General features: G+C 44.0%; 1 protein-coding gene across 1 annotated transcript; it reads left to right on the top strand.

Moving 5' to 3' along the window:
* The first annotated feature begins 3,303 nt into the window (after positions 1 to 3,303).
* Positions 3,304 to 13,190, top strand: LOC100655166 (ribonuclease H1-like). Its single transcript, XM_010591887.3, has 6 exons — positions 3,304 to 3,489; positions 6,157 to 6,256; positions 7,720 to 7,774; positions 9,046 to 9,130; positions 10,428 to 10,552; positions 12,924 to 13,190. Exons 1-6 carry the CDS (start codon positions 3,444 to 3,446, stop codon positions 12,999 to 13,001), a joined length of 489 nt encoding a protein of 162 aa, XP_010590189.3. The 5' UTR covers positions 3,304 to 3,443; the 3' UTR covers positions 13,002 to 13,190.
* Positions 13,191 to 14,971: the final 1,781 nt, after the last annotated feature.

Below are 14,971 nucleotides of genomic sequence, written 5' to 3'. Positions count from 1 at the left end.
AAGGGGGAAGGAGGAGAGAAAATGTTAGGAGTTGAAGGGGAAGCTGGAAAGTGTTGTCTGATGGGGGTCAAAGTCTTCAGACCTCACATGGTGTCACCAGGGTCAAGAAGTGAGGCAGAGCCTCCTAGTATGAGGCAAGTGGGAGCCTGCGACCCTAGTCTGTGAATTTGGCAAAGACTTACAGGACTCCACCATGACGGAGACTGCTAGTTGTTCATCAAGACCTGTGCTCTACTCCATTCCTGGGTCTAGCACTAAGTCATATTTTCCAATTACTCTTCTGGTCAGCTATAGGCTATAGGACTCATTTCTAGCTGAAAGAATCTAAGTGACATTTCCGGGTCCGATTCCTCCATGCTTTTTCCCCATGTTTTTTTTTAAGATGAAGACAACCGTAGCAACCTTGGAAGTCGATGGGTTGAAAATACCAGAGCCTCTGCCTGCCGGTAATACAGAGGTTCTCAGGCTGCACAAAAATTCTACCGCAGCTTGTTTGGCCCACCTGGCCATCTCTAGTTCCATTGCTCAGTTGACCTCTCCCTTTCCTTCTTTCTTCTTTCCTTCCTCCCTCATTGTCATGCTTGGTAAAAAGTAGAAGGTCAGCAAAAAAGAGGAAGACCCTCAACAAGATGGAGTGACACAGTCACTGCAACAATGGGCTCAATCCTAACAGCAATTGTGAGAATGGCCGGCCTTGAAATCTGCATCGGAATTCCAGTTCTTTAGCTCAGCAGGCCTCCAAATCTGCGTCAGAATTGCAGTTCCTTTGCTTGACCTGCCTCCTGAAAATTCTGGCGCCTATGTGGTACATTAATGACCCTACAGAACACAATAGAACTGCCCCATAGGGTTTCTAAGGAGCGGTTGGTGGATTCAAACTGCCAACCTTTTGGATAGCAGCCGAGCTCTTAACCAGGGCACCACCAGGGCTCCATTTGAGGCATGACACATGCCAAAAAATAAATAAATAAACAAATATTCGGACTTTGATAGGGAGGTGATTTATTCAGAAAGAACTATTGCAACAGGCAGAATCCTCAAAAAACTGTGTTTCAAGAGTTCGGCAAATTCCTGGAGACCACCACAGAAAATACACAATAACACCAGAGAGGCAGGTGCTCCTAAGAACAATCAACTATACGAGATCAAAAGGGCAACATTTGCCCAAAAGCAAAGATGAGAAGGCAGGAAGGGGTAGAAAAATCAGGTGAAAGGAAATGGGGAAACTCGGACAGAAATGGGGAGAGTTGCTGACACATTGTGGGGAATGAAACCAATGTCATGGAACACTTCACATACAAACTATCGAATGGGAAACTAATTTGCTTGGTAAGCTTTCACCTAAGGTACAATTAAAAAAAAAAAAAAAAGCTTAGGCAAAAGGTTTTTTTCTTTTATAGAGACAAGAGTAACAGTACCTGCTGCCATTGAATCATAGTGACCCTACAGGACAGAGTAGAACTGCCCCATAGGGTTTCCAAGAAGCACCTGGTGGATTCGAACTGCCAACCTTCTGGTTAGCAGGCATAGCTCTTGACCACGACACCACCAGCGTTTCCCAAATGAAACTAGCGGGAAAAAATCAGATATGGAGATGTGGGATGAGAGAGCGATGTGATGGTTCAGGAAACCAAAGAACATTTTTCACCAAGGCCAGCCTATTCCCTGAAGGAGTGGTTGTATGTGGCTCAGGCTGAGGGTGGGCGAAAGGTAAGGGACTGGGTAAGCAGAGAATCTCAACCAAAGTTTGGTTAACAAGTATTTTGTTTCTGATTGATCACTGGAGACAAGCCATTCAGGTGATGTTATAAAGCGGTTGTTGTTATTAGGCGTCCCTGAGTAGGTTCCAACTGACAGCGATCCAATGTACAACAGAGAATCGGCACCACCCTCACAAGCCTCACAATTGTTATGTTGAGCCCATCGTTGCAGCCACTGCATACACCCATCTTGTGGAAGGTCTTCCTCTTTGTTGCTGACCCTGTACTTTACCAAGCATGATGTCCTTCTCCAGGGACTGGCCTCTCTTAATATGTCCAAAGTACGTGAGACAAAGTCTCCCCATTCTCGCTTCCAAGGAGCAATCTGGCTGTATGTCTTTTCAAGACATATTTGTTCTTTCTCCTGACAACACTACAATTCAAAGGCATCAATTTTTCTTCGGTTTTCCTTATTCATTGTCCAGCTTTCACGTTAGGGATACAAAATAACATAGGATCCCTGTCCTTAATGAACTGGCAGGATAGGTAGAAAATTAGACAGATGGGCAGCATACCTCAAAACCGTTGAGTAAGTCCCAGTTACATTTATTTAAGGTATCACGAATATTGAAGCCCTGGTGGCACAGTGGTTAAGTGCTCAGCTAACCAAAAGGTCAGCAGTTTGAATTCACCAGCTGCTCCTTGAAAACCCTATGGGGCAGTTCTACTCTGTCCTATAGGGCCTCTATGCATCAGAACTGACTTGATGACAAATGGATTTTTATCATGAGCATTTAGTGTTTACTTGGTCTTGCCATCCTTTTTTTAAATCTATGTTCACAGACATGTTCTTTCATGTAAGGAGTCTCACAGGCTCATAGCTTCTTTGGTTTGAGTGGGTTTCTATGCTTAAGACATAAACTTTACCCTTGCTCTCTGTAGCAGAATTAATACTCGGAAATAATATAGAAAACTCAGTTAGGAACCTGATTTTTCCTCCTAAAACAATTCAATACATTTTCATTCAACACCTACTAGGTGACACCTCTCGTCAGTGTCACTAGTGGTAACATCGCGACTAGTCCAAACAGTGGCCCACTTCAGATGGCGCCTCCTGCCTGAAGTTTTATTTTCTAATCCTTACAAGTAATAGTAATCCTTACCAGTAACAGCCTTTCTTCTCCCTGGTACTTCCGCACCTGCCCCCGGAGCTCCCTTACCCTTGGGCCTCCCACTTATTACGCTGCTCTCTTTGTAAAGTTTCAGTCATTCATGCATCTATTTATCTGTCCAACAGGTACTTTTGTGAGATCGTAATGAATGCCAGACTCAGACTCGGTTCAGAATTCTGGGGACACAGCCTTTAAGGAGACGAGTCTCTAGCTGGCTTTCATTCGGAGGAGGCACTCACATCTCACCAGCTCACTAGACGTTGAGGTTAGCAGGTGACCTCAGGGATGGATTGGGGGGCCAGGGAGGAAGGGCGGAAGGCTTCTGTGACCTGGGGAGGGAGGGGAGGAGCCGACTACCAAGCCAAGCGGAAGCGAGGGCTCGGAGGGACTGCGTAGACTCAGGCAAGTGCCCCGGATGCCCTCAGGCTAAAGGAGGAGGAGGTGGGCGTCTCCGAGCCAGCACCGCCCCCCCGGCGAGCGCTTCCTCAAATTGGTTGCGTCGGCGGGGGCCAGAACTGCAGAACGCGGGCACCGGGAACGTCTCAGGTTGACCGTGGTGGAAAAGTCCGACATGAGTTTCGGGGACCGTCGCAGACAGTACTCTGGCCGGGGCGGAGGTGAGCCGCTGGCTTGGGTAGGGAGGCCACCCTGATGCTCCGGAGGTGCGCGCGCTCGGCGCGTCCCCACAGCGTTGGGGAGCGACCTCGCGGAGCCATCTTGGGAACGTGGCCGAAGTGAAGAGAGGAGACCGCGTTTGTAAGGGGCTGGAGCGACTGTTCAGGGATGGCCGCGGGGGCTGTGGGGGCTGCTGTTTTGGGAGCTGGACCCCCTAGTCCCGGGTCAGGACTTCCCAAATACTCCCAAGGTCTGTAGGGATAGTCGTCGAGGCCTCCAGGGGCCTTGCTCGCACGTAATATCCTTTATTTGCAAAGACTCTTAACTTCCCACATGCTCCCGTGGGTTCACTACATGCAGAAACTTTAAGAGCTTTAAGGGAAGGGACTTAGGGGTGCCCCGGTAGACGTGCCCAGGAACCAGTCTGGGTGGGCACTGAGGCCTCTGGGCCCCCTTGGCCTCTTTCCACGACGCCCGTGCAACCCCCTCACCGCCGGCCTTGGTCGCTCCTCTCCAGCCCTGGGTGAGTGGAGGGTGTGTGGGAAACCTGGGAGGTAGCGGATTGTGGCGCGAAGGATGCACTAGGTGAGTAACAAATCTGGCCCTGCGCCTGCCGGTCACTGCGCAAGGCAGGTCCTGTTTTCCAGCGCGCTCTCCACGACCCTGGGAGGAGCGGCGCCACCGCTGTGGATTGGTGGACGGCTGGAAGGTGTCAGGGTGGCAAAAACCTCTCCAGCCCGCTGCCCCTGCGTGCTCCGTAGTAGGTTTATGGGGTCTAGTAAGCTCATCCGTGTTGTGCAGAGCCGTCTAAAAAAAAAAAAGTGAGATGGTGCCTTCACTTTGCAAAAGGACCCAGTGACCCGGAAGTGAGACCACGTGTGATGGAGCCGAAATCCTGGGGCCATTTGGTTCCCCCCCCAAAAAAAAAAAAATTTTTTTTTTTTTTTTTTTTTTTAGTCACAGCCAGCGTAAACCTTGTCCCTTCACTTTGGCGTGCCTTCGTGGCGTTCAGGGAGATGCCCTCCATTCTTAGTGTTTACAAAGGGGTCGTTTAAATATTACGTGGTCGCCCAAAAAGCTTGGTAATGGGGATAAAAAATCTTCGGTTCTGAACCCAGATTGGCAGAAAATGGTTTGTTTTTGTTTTTTGAAGACTTTGGCTATTTGAAGACAAACCAAGAAAAAGTTTGAAACTGGGACCCCCTTCCCTGCACTGTGCACGGTGGGATATTCGGGCAGGAAAATTGTTTTTGTGCTGACAATGGAATTGGCAAATTAGTAATGGCTGATTTTTTTAATTTTAATAAATACCATAGATTGAGGGACAGCCTCTGTGCCAGGCACTGTGCTAAGCACTAAAAATAAACATACGTACCCTTCCACAGGACACCTTTAAAAGACACTGCTTTAAGAGGGAGATAAAAAGGGGTCAGGGTGTAGAGGCTTGTAATAGCCATTTTCCTGGCTGCCCAGATTAGACCCGATAACTGGTTCTTTACCCTCCAGGTGTTGAGTGTAGGAGACAGCCCAGAAATGAACGGGCATTGCGTGTCCTGATAAATGCCATGAGTCGGCACCAGGTTGTGGCGAGGGCGCCTAAGTTCAGTTGAACTCTGGGGGGACCAGAGGAGGCTGGTCCTACAATAGGGGCATTTGCACCTGCCGTGAATTCAGGAACCTGCTCTGGCTACCCTTGTTTGCCATTGCTGGGGCCAGGAAATTCTGTGACAGGCTCTTCATATCCCCCCATCACTCCTGAGAGGGTAGGAAGGACTGTTACCTGAATAAGGGTCTTGCCTCTCACTGGGCTCAAGAATGAGCAGGTAAGGCATGTAGTTTTCCACACGAGCAAAGCTTTATCGAAGAGGCTTGCAAGCGGAAATGAGAAGGGCCTAGAGCAATGCTTATCCTCATCTCACAGAACGGAAGAGAGGCCTGCGGTTTTTTTTTTTTTTTTTAAGTTCTTGGGCAGGAAAAGATTCATGTTTATTCACAGGCACAGGAAGGGGTATGTTAATTAAGGTGCATGCGCAGCAGCTTTCCAATATGGCTCTTGTCCCAGAGGCCTCTGGGGCTCATAGCAAGACTTATGGGGAATTGCGCCTGCGCAGTCTCTTGTTCCCCAGGTTCGATTCCCTGGCTGGGGCTGTAGCCCTTCACTGCCCCGGTGGAAGGTCACACAGCAGTCACAGGTGGATGTTCTGCGCATGTCCCTGGGCCTGGTTTTCTCTAGCTGCTTCTAAAAGGCAACTTTAAAGAAGTTTGTGCACTATTTTTAGATAACTCTGCCCCATTGTTCTGGGGAATGGCTTTGTTTTCTGTGCTCTGGCCCATCTCTTGTTACTTTGTTTGCAGATTTGGGGGCCCCTCTGTTCCCTGTCTTACTAAGTCTCTGGGTTCCACACTCCATCACCTATTACCTGCCTGATAGTATAGTCTGTTTCTCTTTTACTTGCTTCTCTTCTAACCACACCAGTCTCTTTGCTGTTTCTCAAACAGGTACCCTCCGATCTCAGGGCCTTTGCTCCCTGTGTTAGGACCTCAAATACTTGCCTGAAGCCGAGGGATCTGTCTGGCTAGAACTTTTAACCATTTTCACCCAGTAGCATGTGAGCTTGCAGTGTATACTGAGGCGTACGCAATTCTTAGGCAATTGATTTGTTTTGCAGAGCACACGCCAACTGTTTACATAGATGGCAGCTGCAAAAATAACGGGAGAGATGGCGCAAGAGCTGGATATGGCAATTATTGGGGACCTGGACACCCACTGTAAGTAAAATAAATTTAAAGCTAAATAGATACGAAAACCAAAACCCGTTGCCATGGAGTTGGTTCCAACTCATAGCTACACTATAGGACAGTAAAGCTCTGCCCCATAGGGTTTTCACGGCTGTAATCTTTATGGAAGGGGACTGTCACATCGTTTCTCTCAAGGAGCGGCTGGTGGTTTTGAGTCTCCAACATTTTGGGTAGCAGCTGAGCAATTAACCACTGTGCCACTCGGGCTCCTGTGTTAAATTCTTACCCCTACGAAAAAGATATTTTAAAGAATTAGTAAAAATCCATGGTTCATAACACGGTTATCACTAGAGAGTTGCAAGGCCTTCGTGTACTCATTCGATCCGTTGATGTATATTTATATTGAATCATGAATTCACCTGCAACCCCCACCATGTAGGAAAATCAGAACACAGCTGTGAGAATTCCCCCTATCCCACTGCCTCCTCTCACCCGAGGAAACCACTGTGCTGAGCCTTGTCGTTCCTTTTTCCTTTTCTAGAAAAGGGTATTAAAGACTTCATTAAGCTGGGGGGGAGGGGTCAGGGGTCCATGGTATCCAAGACGTACATGGGTGTGGATGATGTTAAAGAAACCCCGAGATCATAAAATTTATACTTTAACCTATCAAAACTTAAAACTTATTGTCTGCTATTTATAATAATTCAATCCAAAAGAAAAAAACACCTAGAGATTTATGGACATCAAACCCTTTGTCATCAAGTTGATTTCCTACTCTGATCCTGTAGGACAGACAGAGTAGAGCAGCCTCATAGGGTTTCCAAGGAGTAGCTGGTGGATTCGAACTGCTGGCCTTTTGGTTAGCAGCCTAGCTCTTAACCAGTGTGCCCACCAGAGCTCATTATGAACATAAGACATTTTAAATCCTGTGTTTATAATTGGTGAATAGATTGATCAGTAAATTTTCAACCGTGGAAATTTATTCTATTTAGAATAAAATGCTGTGGGGGGTGGGACGTGTTTAAAAGAGGATAGATACACAATGTCCTGCTGTTAAAAATCTTATTGGTGCGCTTTCCCAGCAGACAGCTGTCCCTCTCACCTGTCAAATGGTGTGGTAGTCAGATTCCATTGGATACATTTAAAACAATAACATTTCAGCATTCATAGGTAAATGACCTCCTCTAAAATCTTATCCAAATCTAAGGACATACTCCCTCAGGTAATCCCTGGGAACTCTCCTTACGTTTGTCCAAAATTCCAATCCTGTGTAGTTGGAGAGCTGGATAACAACATATGGGGAGAGCTATTTGTATTTTCAAGATGCCAGAAATTGACTTCTTGGCAATAATTTGAGTTTAAGATAAAAATTTAGATGGTGCCATAAAAAAGTGACAGTGTAGATTGTCATAATTTGGGGGCAGTCCGTGATCAAAATGAGAACTTCTTAATACAATAAAAAATTAACAAATTATTTCTAAATCCCAAAACAGAAATGTAAGCGAGAGGGTTTCTGGACGACAGACAAACCAAACGGCGGAACTGAGGGTGAGTTGTGTTAACGCACGTTAACAGTTCCGACGTTCAGCTTTCCGTTTTTATTTGTAATCTGGTTCTTGTGAAGGAGAAAATATCAATATAGGATGGGCAAGCTCCTTTTCCTCTCGGGGCTGTAATGCTGAAGTCTCCCAGCGAAGAATCAGTGGGAGACTGGCCCCCACAGGAACAAGGTGTATTGCCCCCTCATGCCAGACCACTGTGGTGTTCAGGCTGTTTTGTAGTTTTTGTCTTTTTAGTCTCTGCTTTATTGTTAACTTTTTTTGCTTTTTTTATTAGCACTTGACTACTAAAGATGAATCATGCCCTCTTTTCTGCCCTCCACTTTACTAAAATGAATGAATAGGAGTAATTTTTGCTTTTCCCATCTAATTCTACCATAAAAGTAACAAAGGGGCAGCAATACCCACTACCAGTTGCCATCCTGTCATTTATACTCATGACCACCCTGTGTATGTAGCACTTCTCTAAAGGTTTCTCTTGGCTGTTACCTTTACGGAAAAAAAGCCCTGGTTGCTACAAATGGTGTCTGCAGGATTGCCAGCTGAAGGGTTGGGTGTTTAAACCCATCCAGTGGCTCCATGCGAGAAAGACCTGGCAAGCTGCTCCTTATAAATTTTAAGGCCAAGAAAAACCCTATGGGTCACCTGGGGTCAGTGTGATGCAAAATTGACTCCATGGCACCTAACAACAGCAGTCTTCACAGAATCAGTTTGCCAGGCTTTCTGTGGAGCCCCACTGGGCAGGTTTGATCCACCAACCTTGAGGTTAAAGGCCAATTGCAAACTGCTTTCACCAACCAGCCTCCCAAATCTTCCAAAGGCAGTTGAATAGATTTTTAAGAGGTACAGAATTACTCTAGTTTTGTGGCTCTTTAAAAACCACAGTGCTTTTTCTTGGCTCGGGAACTAAGAACCTTTTCTCCTCCACAACCCCTCAGCCTCCCGACACATCTTGCTAGTCAATCGTATTTACCGTTTAAGAGTCTGAAAACTCCTATGTGTCAGTTAAGGATATTAGTATTTAAGCACCCCATTCACTACTCATTGAGGTTCTAGGATAAACCTGGCATTGATCCTCCCTTCCAAGATCAAGAAGACAGATGGGAAGCATGATACCTAAGGGTAGGTACATATAGGTACACATAGAGGGTGATGACCAAGGTTTTGTTGCATGCCATGTGTTAAATTGAACTTTTTAATGTACTTTATTTGGAAAATTTATCTTTTTCTGAAGAATAAAAGTCAGAAACTTTCTTACAGGCAGCCCACAGAGCAATCGAACAAGCAAAGAGCCAAAATATGGACAAACTCATCATTAAAACTGATAGCAAATTTGTCGTCAAAGGTAACTTTTCCACTGAGAATGATAATAGCTTGTAGGTTGCCAGGTAAAATCTGGGACAGAAAGCCACTTGATTTGTTCACTGATTTCAATCAGGAAAAGTGTGAGTGAGGGGTGCTTGGGCTGCTTGAAAGGAAGATCAGAAAAGACACCTTCGTTGTTGCTCAAGTGTGATTCTTAATCCAAAAAAAAAAAAAAAACAAAGGCTCCAGATAAGAGCGCTGAAAAGACATACTTAGCACAAGAGCCTCAAGAATTAAGCTCTATTCTTGGTATTATTCCAGTTCATTAATCTTCAGCCAAAGGCGTCAGATGTGTCACATTCAAGACTAGCCAATTGTAAGCCGGGTCTTCCCCGGTGGTCTTATTCCGTACACAATAGGGAAACAGCTGCCTGTCCATGAGGCTCAAGGTCTTTGAAAACAAGGAACCTGATGTTTTAGTCTTTCAGCCATGGCAAGCCTCTTGGCCTCAGATTCTCTTCCGTAAAGGAATAAAAACCTGCCTTCAGATGTGGATTACATGAGAACACTTAAAAACACCTGCCAGAGAATCCCTGGCACTTTGCAGACATGGACAAGGTTGGAGGAAAAGGCTTTTTTCTGTCTCACGTTAGTTTCTAAGGAAACTTGAGTTACCTGTATGTAATCCATGAACAGACTGAGTTGTAGTGTAGATTCTGGCCCCCACCTTTCACACACTTCCCTTTTTAACTTCGTGGGGATTTAGTGTTCAAAGGAGGATTCTTGAGTAGAGGCTTGCCATGGCTACATCCTACCTACACATCCTTTAAGACTGTCCTTGTGAAGTCTTCCCTGACCATCCCTTCCAGCAACATCTTCCCACTAATTCCAGTTCCCCTCAACATCACAGAAGAATTAGGAGAACCGCCAAAAATCTGATCTCTACCACTTGTTTTGCAGACCAGTCCTGCCTCCCGGTACCTGCATTGAGTTATGTTTAAAATTTGAGTACTGTGCCATCAGAGCAATGTTTGTGAAGGCTAAAGCAAGATGAGGAGAACAAAATTTGTCATATGTTAATTTCCTCCCTTTTTCCAGGAGAAATTTCTGCCTCCTCTGAGGGCCATTAACCTTCCTTCCTGATGGATCCATGTCTGAGTTGTCCAAATTCTAGATTCTTAGGATTCAGGGGCAGAGAATATATCTTGGCAGAATCCTACAGGATTCTTTGCTCATTTCAGAAAAGGCAGTAGATAATTGAGCATGGAGAAATTTTTAGAAAGCTAGAAGGATAGTTAGTTTTCTCCTTAGAGGTGTGCTGTATTTTAATTGCTTAGGCGTGACAGAATGGATGCCTAACTGGAAGCAAAATGGTTGGAAAACAGTCACTGGAAAAGACGTTGTCAACAGAAGTGATTTTGAGAAGATTGATCAAGCTTCCCAAGGCATGGATATTCAGTGGGTGAGAAAGACTTGCTGTTCCTATTATAATCTCTTAATTGCTAGGCTAGAATATGAGCGTTGATGGTTCAGTGGTAGAAGTCTCACCTTCCACGTGGGAGACCTGAGTTCCGTTCCTGGTCAGCGCACCTCATGGGTAGCCACCCTCTTCAGTGGACGCTCACATGTTGCTATGATGCTTGACAGGTTTCCGCAGAGCTTCCAGACTACGACTAAAAAGAAGGGCTTGGGGATCTACTTCCAAAAATCACCCAGTGAAAACCCTATAGATAACAAAGGTCTCATCCCCAACTGATCACGGTTATGGTACAGGACTGGGCAACATTTCCTTCAGTTGTACATGGGACCCCATAAGTGGGTGGGCACACTTGACAGTCAATAACAACACTGGGTTAGGGCTATACAAATCTATTAAGACACTGGAAGATGGTTACAAATTTATGCCTTATGGCAACTTAAAATTAGCCATTAGTATGATTCTTAACTTTTTAGTTGCCTAAAAGCCAAAAGGTGGATGGTTTCCTCAGAAAACCACTAAGCAGCTCATAGTCCTCAGTACCAGAGACCTAGTTAGAAGTGCAGTTGCTTATCTTCAGCCAATACAGAATTCAAACACTGAACCCCTTCCATTCTCATTACAGATTACGTAAACTTCTAAGGTCAGCAGAAACTTTGTTGGTCCGTTTCTTCTATTCCATGTTTAGCTGTGAGAATTGTTGGAGAATGTATCTATTTCTGTATCATGTTTCCCTATTAAATATGTCTCTGGTTTTAGAAACTAGCCTAGCCAGAAGAAAACCAAACAAGTGCCTAATTTCAATTCCATCCCAATTCAAATACTTTTTAAGAGATAAGAATTATATGGAAACCCTGGTGGCATAGTTGTTAAGTGCTACTGCTGCTAACCAAAAGGTTGGCAGTTCGAATCCAACAGGTGCACCTTGGAAACTCCATGGGGCAGTTCTACCCTGTCCTGTAGGGTCACAATGAGTCTGAATGCACTCGAAGGCATATATATCATATATATATAATATATATATAAAATATGTAAAATTATATTAAAAGCTAAAGTAATTAAAATTAATACTGGTAACTATTTAGCTTTGCATTACATCTTTTAAAACAGATACACTCCTAAAACATAATAACTCTTCAACACGTGATTTGAGATACATTCCTATGTAAGGAATTTTGGCTGAGGGATGATAAAAATGAATCTGGGAAAATTACTTACATAATATTTAATGGAAAATTGCCATTTCTGAATTTTGGATACAATAAATCCTGCATTATGAAGTTCTGATACTATACATATTTGCTATTCTTAAAGAAACATCCGTTTCTAGTACACGGGAAGCCATCATTTTAGGGGTAACTGAAAACAAGGGACCAGGAGGAGTAAACGCAAGTCCAGTGGATGGGAGAAGTACACTTTTGAAATTCAGCATTGTAGGTCCATTTGTTGCTGGGGAAGACAAGACTCTTAAGTTCTTGTGGGACTGGATTCATGGTGGGACTTGGGAAGTAGGAATTGAGCATTAGGCTGGAACATCACACAAAAGTGAGGTCTTCATGCTGTAGCTATTCTATCAATATTAAAAAAAAAAAAAAACCCATTGCCATCGAGTCGATTCTGACTCATAGCAACCCTGTAGGACAGAGTACAACTGCCACATAAAGTTTCCAAGGAGCACCTGGTGGATTTAAACTGCTGACCTTTTGGCCATAGCTCTTAACCACTAAGCCACCGGGGTCTCCTCTATCAATATTAGATGTGTAAAATGTTGAAAATGGGAGGCTTCCATTCCCCCATCTTATTTTTTTTTTTCATATAATGCTCTATAATTACACTGCTACACTTACAGTTCAGTACCATGTCCCTCAAATGGGGGGAGGGAATAGAGTAAATCAAAGATTTGTATAATGCTGCCATCATCATAACATCTTACCTTTGAAAGATATGAAGAGTGGGAAATCAGGTAAGTTTGCCCTACGACAATCGATCTGGCATTCTGAAGCCTGCCACCATTTTCCTCCAGTTATTTATGTTACCACATTACTTTTTACCTGGGAAGTGTTAATGCCGAAGAGTAAGAAACAAAAACTTCAGCACAATGACCATTGTTATCTTTGTGGCTTGATAGATTTCAGACACAGAATGTATGTGAGGAAAGTACCCAGGGTGTTGGAGGACCAGCCTTGAGCCATAACAAGTTTTCTTTTCCCCTTTAAACTTGGCTGGTCTACACACAAGCTCCTTGTGTGCCATAACAGATGACAGCTTCATTGCTGATCTTAGGGCTGAGTTAGGGCATGGGAAAAGATTTGGGATGAGTAAGAATAAACTCTAAATTTCTTTTTTACCCTAATAGGAGTATGTTCCTGGCCATCGAGGCATCAGAGGCAATGAAGAAGCTGATAGGTTGGCCACAGCAGGATCTAGAAAATGAAACTTAGTTTTCATCGTAGATGTTACCTTCTTTCTTGGAGTCACATCTGCTGATGCCGCCTTGAAAGTTTTCTTCCCTTTTCCTCCTGGGTATCTCCCTGTAAAACTTTGCTCATTTTAGTTTCCACCTTTTTCTATCATTGTACTAACAACCTGTTTGTCAGTTAATAAAAACAGACTTTCTGCTTGATGACGGTTTTATCTCCTGTCTTCAATGCTCAGAGCCAAATGTTGAGGTTTATTGTAGAGAAACCTTAAATGGTTTATTAAGGGTTTAAAGAACGATTCAAATTGGGGGCTACGCTGCTCACTGACATGACACCAGGAAATCATTTCATAAAATACACTAACATTTTTACATGGTTAGATAACAGTTCACAAAGTGCTTAGAAGTTAAAGGCTAGCTTTCTCTCAGCGGAATTTATCGGTGATTTTCTTAAAGGATATGTGGGTCAACAGCTGGATCAGCAGACCCAGACTGGTGACAAGATGATGTCAGGATGGAGCCTCTTCCCATAGTCAAGACAGCGGACAGGTTTTACTAGGTATTGATTAGCTATCTTAAGACAGGCTTCCTGAGATTGTGTACTGCAAGCATTTATTGAGGACATTACACACTATTCAAGTTGCATTGCTTTCAACAGGGTAAACAAGATAAGTTGAAAATGTCTTCCTTGAGGCAACATTTTTCTGATAACATTTATAAGGGGGTTCCAGATAACTGTCCCGACCTGTGAGAATGAGATGAGACTTCGTGTATCTGTGTGCCTAGGCTTTAGAACACATTCCTTCCGTGTGTTGCACAGCCAAAGTGGGAAGGCATTTTCCCGACTGCTGATGGTGGCTGAGCAAGGTAAGGAGCCCAAAAGGTTAGGCATCGTTAAGAAGGTTTTGAATTTAGCAGGATTCCAGGTCAGTTCAGTCTTTTTTTTTTTTTTCACCTTTGGTCAAAGATTTCGGTAAAATTTCCTTTGACAGGTTCAGTCCAGATGGTAAGCTTGCTTCCTGCTTTGTGGATTACGTTAGTGGCTGTATTTGCCAAAAATATTTCCAGGAACCCAATGCAGTACAGTACTGATGTAACAATATTCTAAGATGTTTTGGGCATATCTGATGGAGACTATGAAAGGTAAACCCCAAAGGTAAACCCACGGTTACATTATTTTCTTCTGCAAAATGGGGAAAAAACCCTTTACTTTCTGCTCTTAGAAAGTCTTGAGTCTGGATTTTTTCTGTAACCATGAAAATGTAAACATCAAAACCAGCAGCCAACTTCCATATCTACAATTCAAAGGTAACGATTACATTTTTCTTGCCACCGTTACCACTATCCTATCCTAAAATAGGAAACCTTAGCAGTGCGGTGGTTAAGAGTTCAGCTGCTAACTAAAAGGTTGGCAGTTCGAATCTACCAGGCGTTCTTGGAAATCCTATGGGGCAGTTTTAACTCTGTCTTGTAAGATTGCTATGAGTCGGAATTGACTGACTCAAGGGCAATGGGCTATTCTAAAATATTCCACCGTTAACAAACTCAGTGACCCCCAGATAAAATTAAGAATTTGAATCTTGATCTCTAAATCACTTCCAAGACCTGCTTTATTTTTGGGGGACGTGAAGAAGCATGTTTCTTTTTCCCAGACCCCTGGTTCCCTTTTCCATATGAATGCAGTCTCCTCTTCCTGGTACTAACAAGCTAAGTTCTAAGTTCCTTAGCTCTAGGTAAGCTTTTCCCAAGACTTTGCTGCTTCTAGAATGACTAGTTGGAATTCTTACTTTAACCTAAAAATAGGCCTGTGAGAATTTCAGAGCAGTGGTGTTCAGAGCAGAATTTCAGAGCAAATGGGAAAATGCTGAGTCTTAGGAGTGACTAAGGTGGCGAACTTCTATTTTCAGAAGGGCTCTGTTATAATTTCTCTTTGCGTAACAGAGAATTTAAGGAATGAAGGTCAGGACCCCAGCTGTGTTAATTCA

The sequence above is a fragment of the Loxodonta africana genome, chromosome 12, assembly GCF_030014295.1.
Source record: "Loxodonta africana isolate mLoxAfr1 chromosome 12, mLoxAfr1.hap2, whole genome shotgun sequence".
NCBI lineage: Eukaryota > Metazoa > Chordata > Mammalia > Proboscidea > Elephantidae > Loxodonta > Loxodonta africana.
This window is presented reverse-complemented; position numbering and strand designations above follow the sequence as displayed.

Excerpts from the sequence above, each read along its gene's own strand:
- LOC100655166 (XM_010591887.3), top strand. The coding sequence starts at position 3,444 with ATGAGTTTCGGGGACCGTCGCAGACAGTACTCTGGCCGGGGCGGAG. Across the intron at positions 6,257-7,719 it reads TGGGGACCTGGACACCCACT|AAATGTAAGCGAGAGGGTTT; the intron begins GTAAGTAAAATA and ends ATCCCAAAACAG. Across the intron at positions 7,775-9,045 it reads ACCAAACGGCGGAACTGAGG|GCAGCCCACAGAGCAATCGA; the intron begins GTGAGTTGTGTT and ends ACTTTCTTACAG.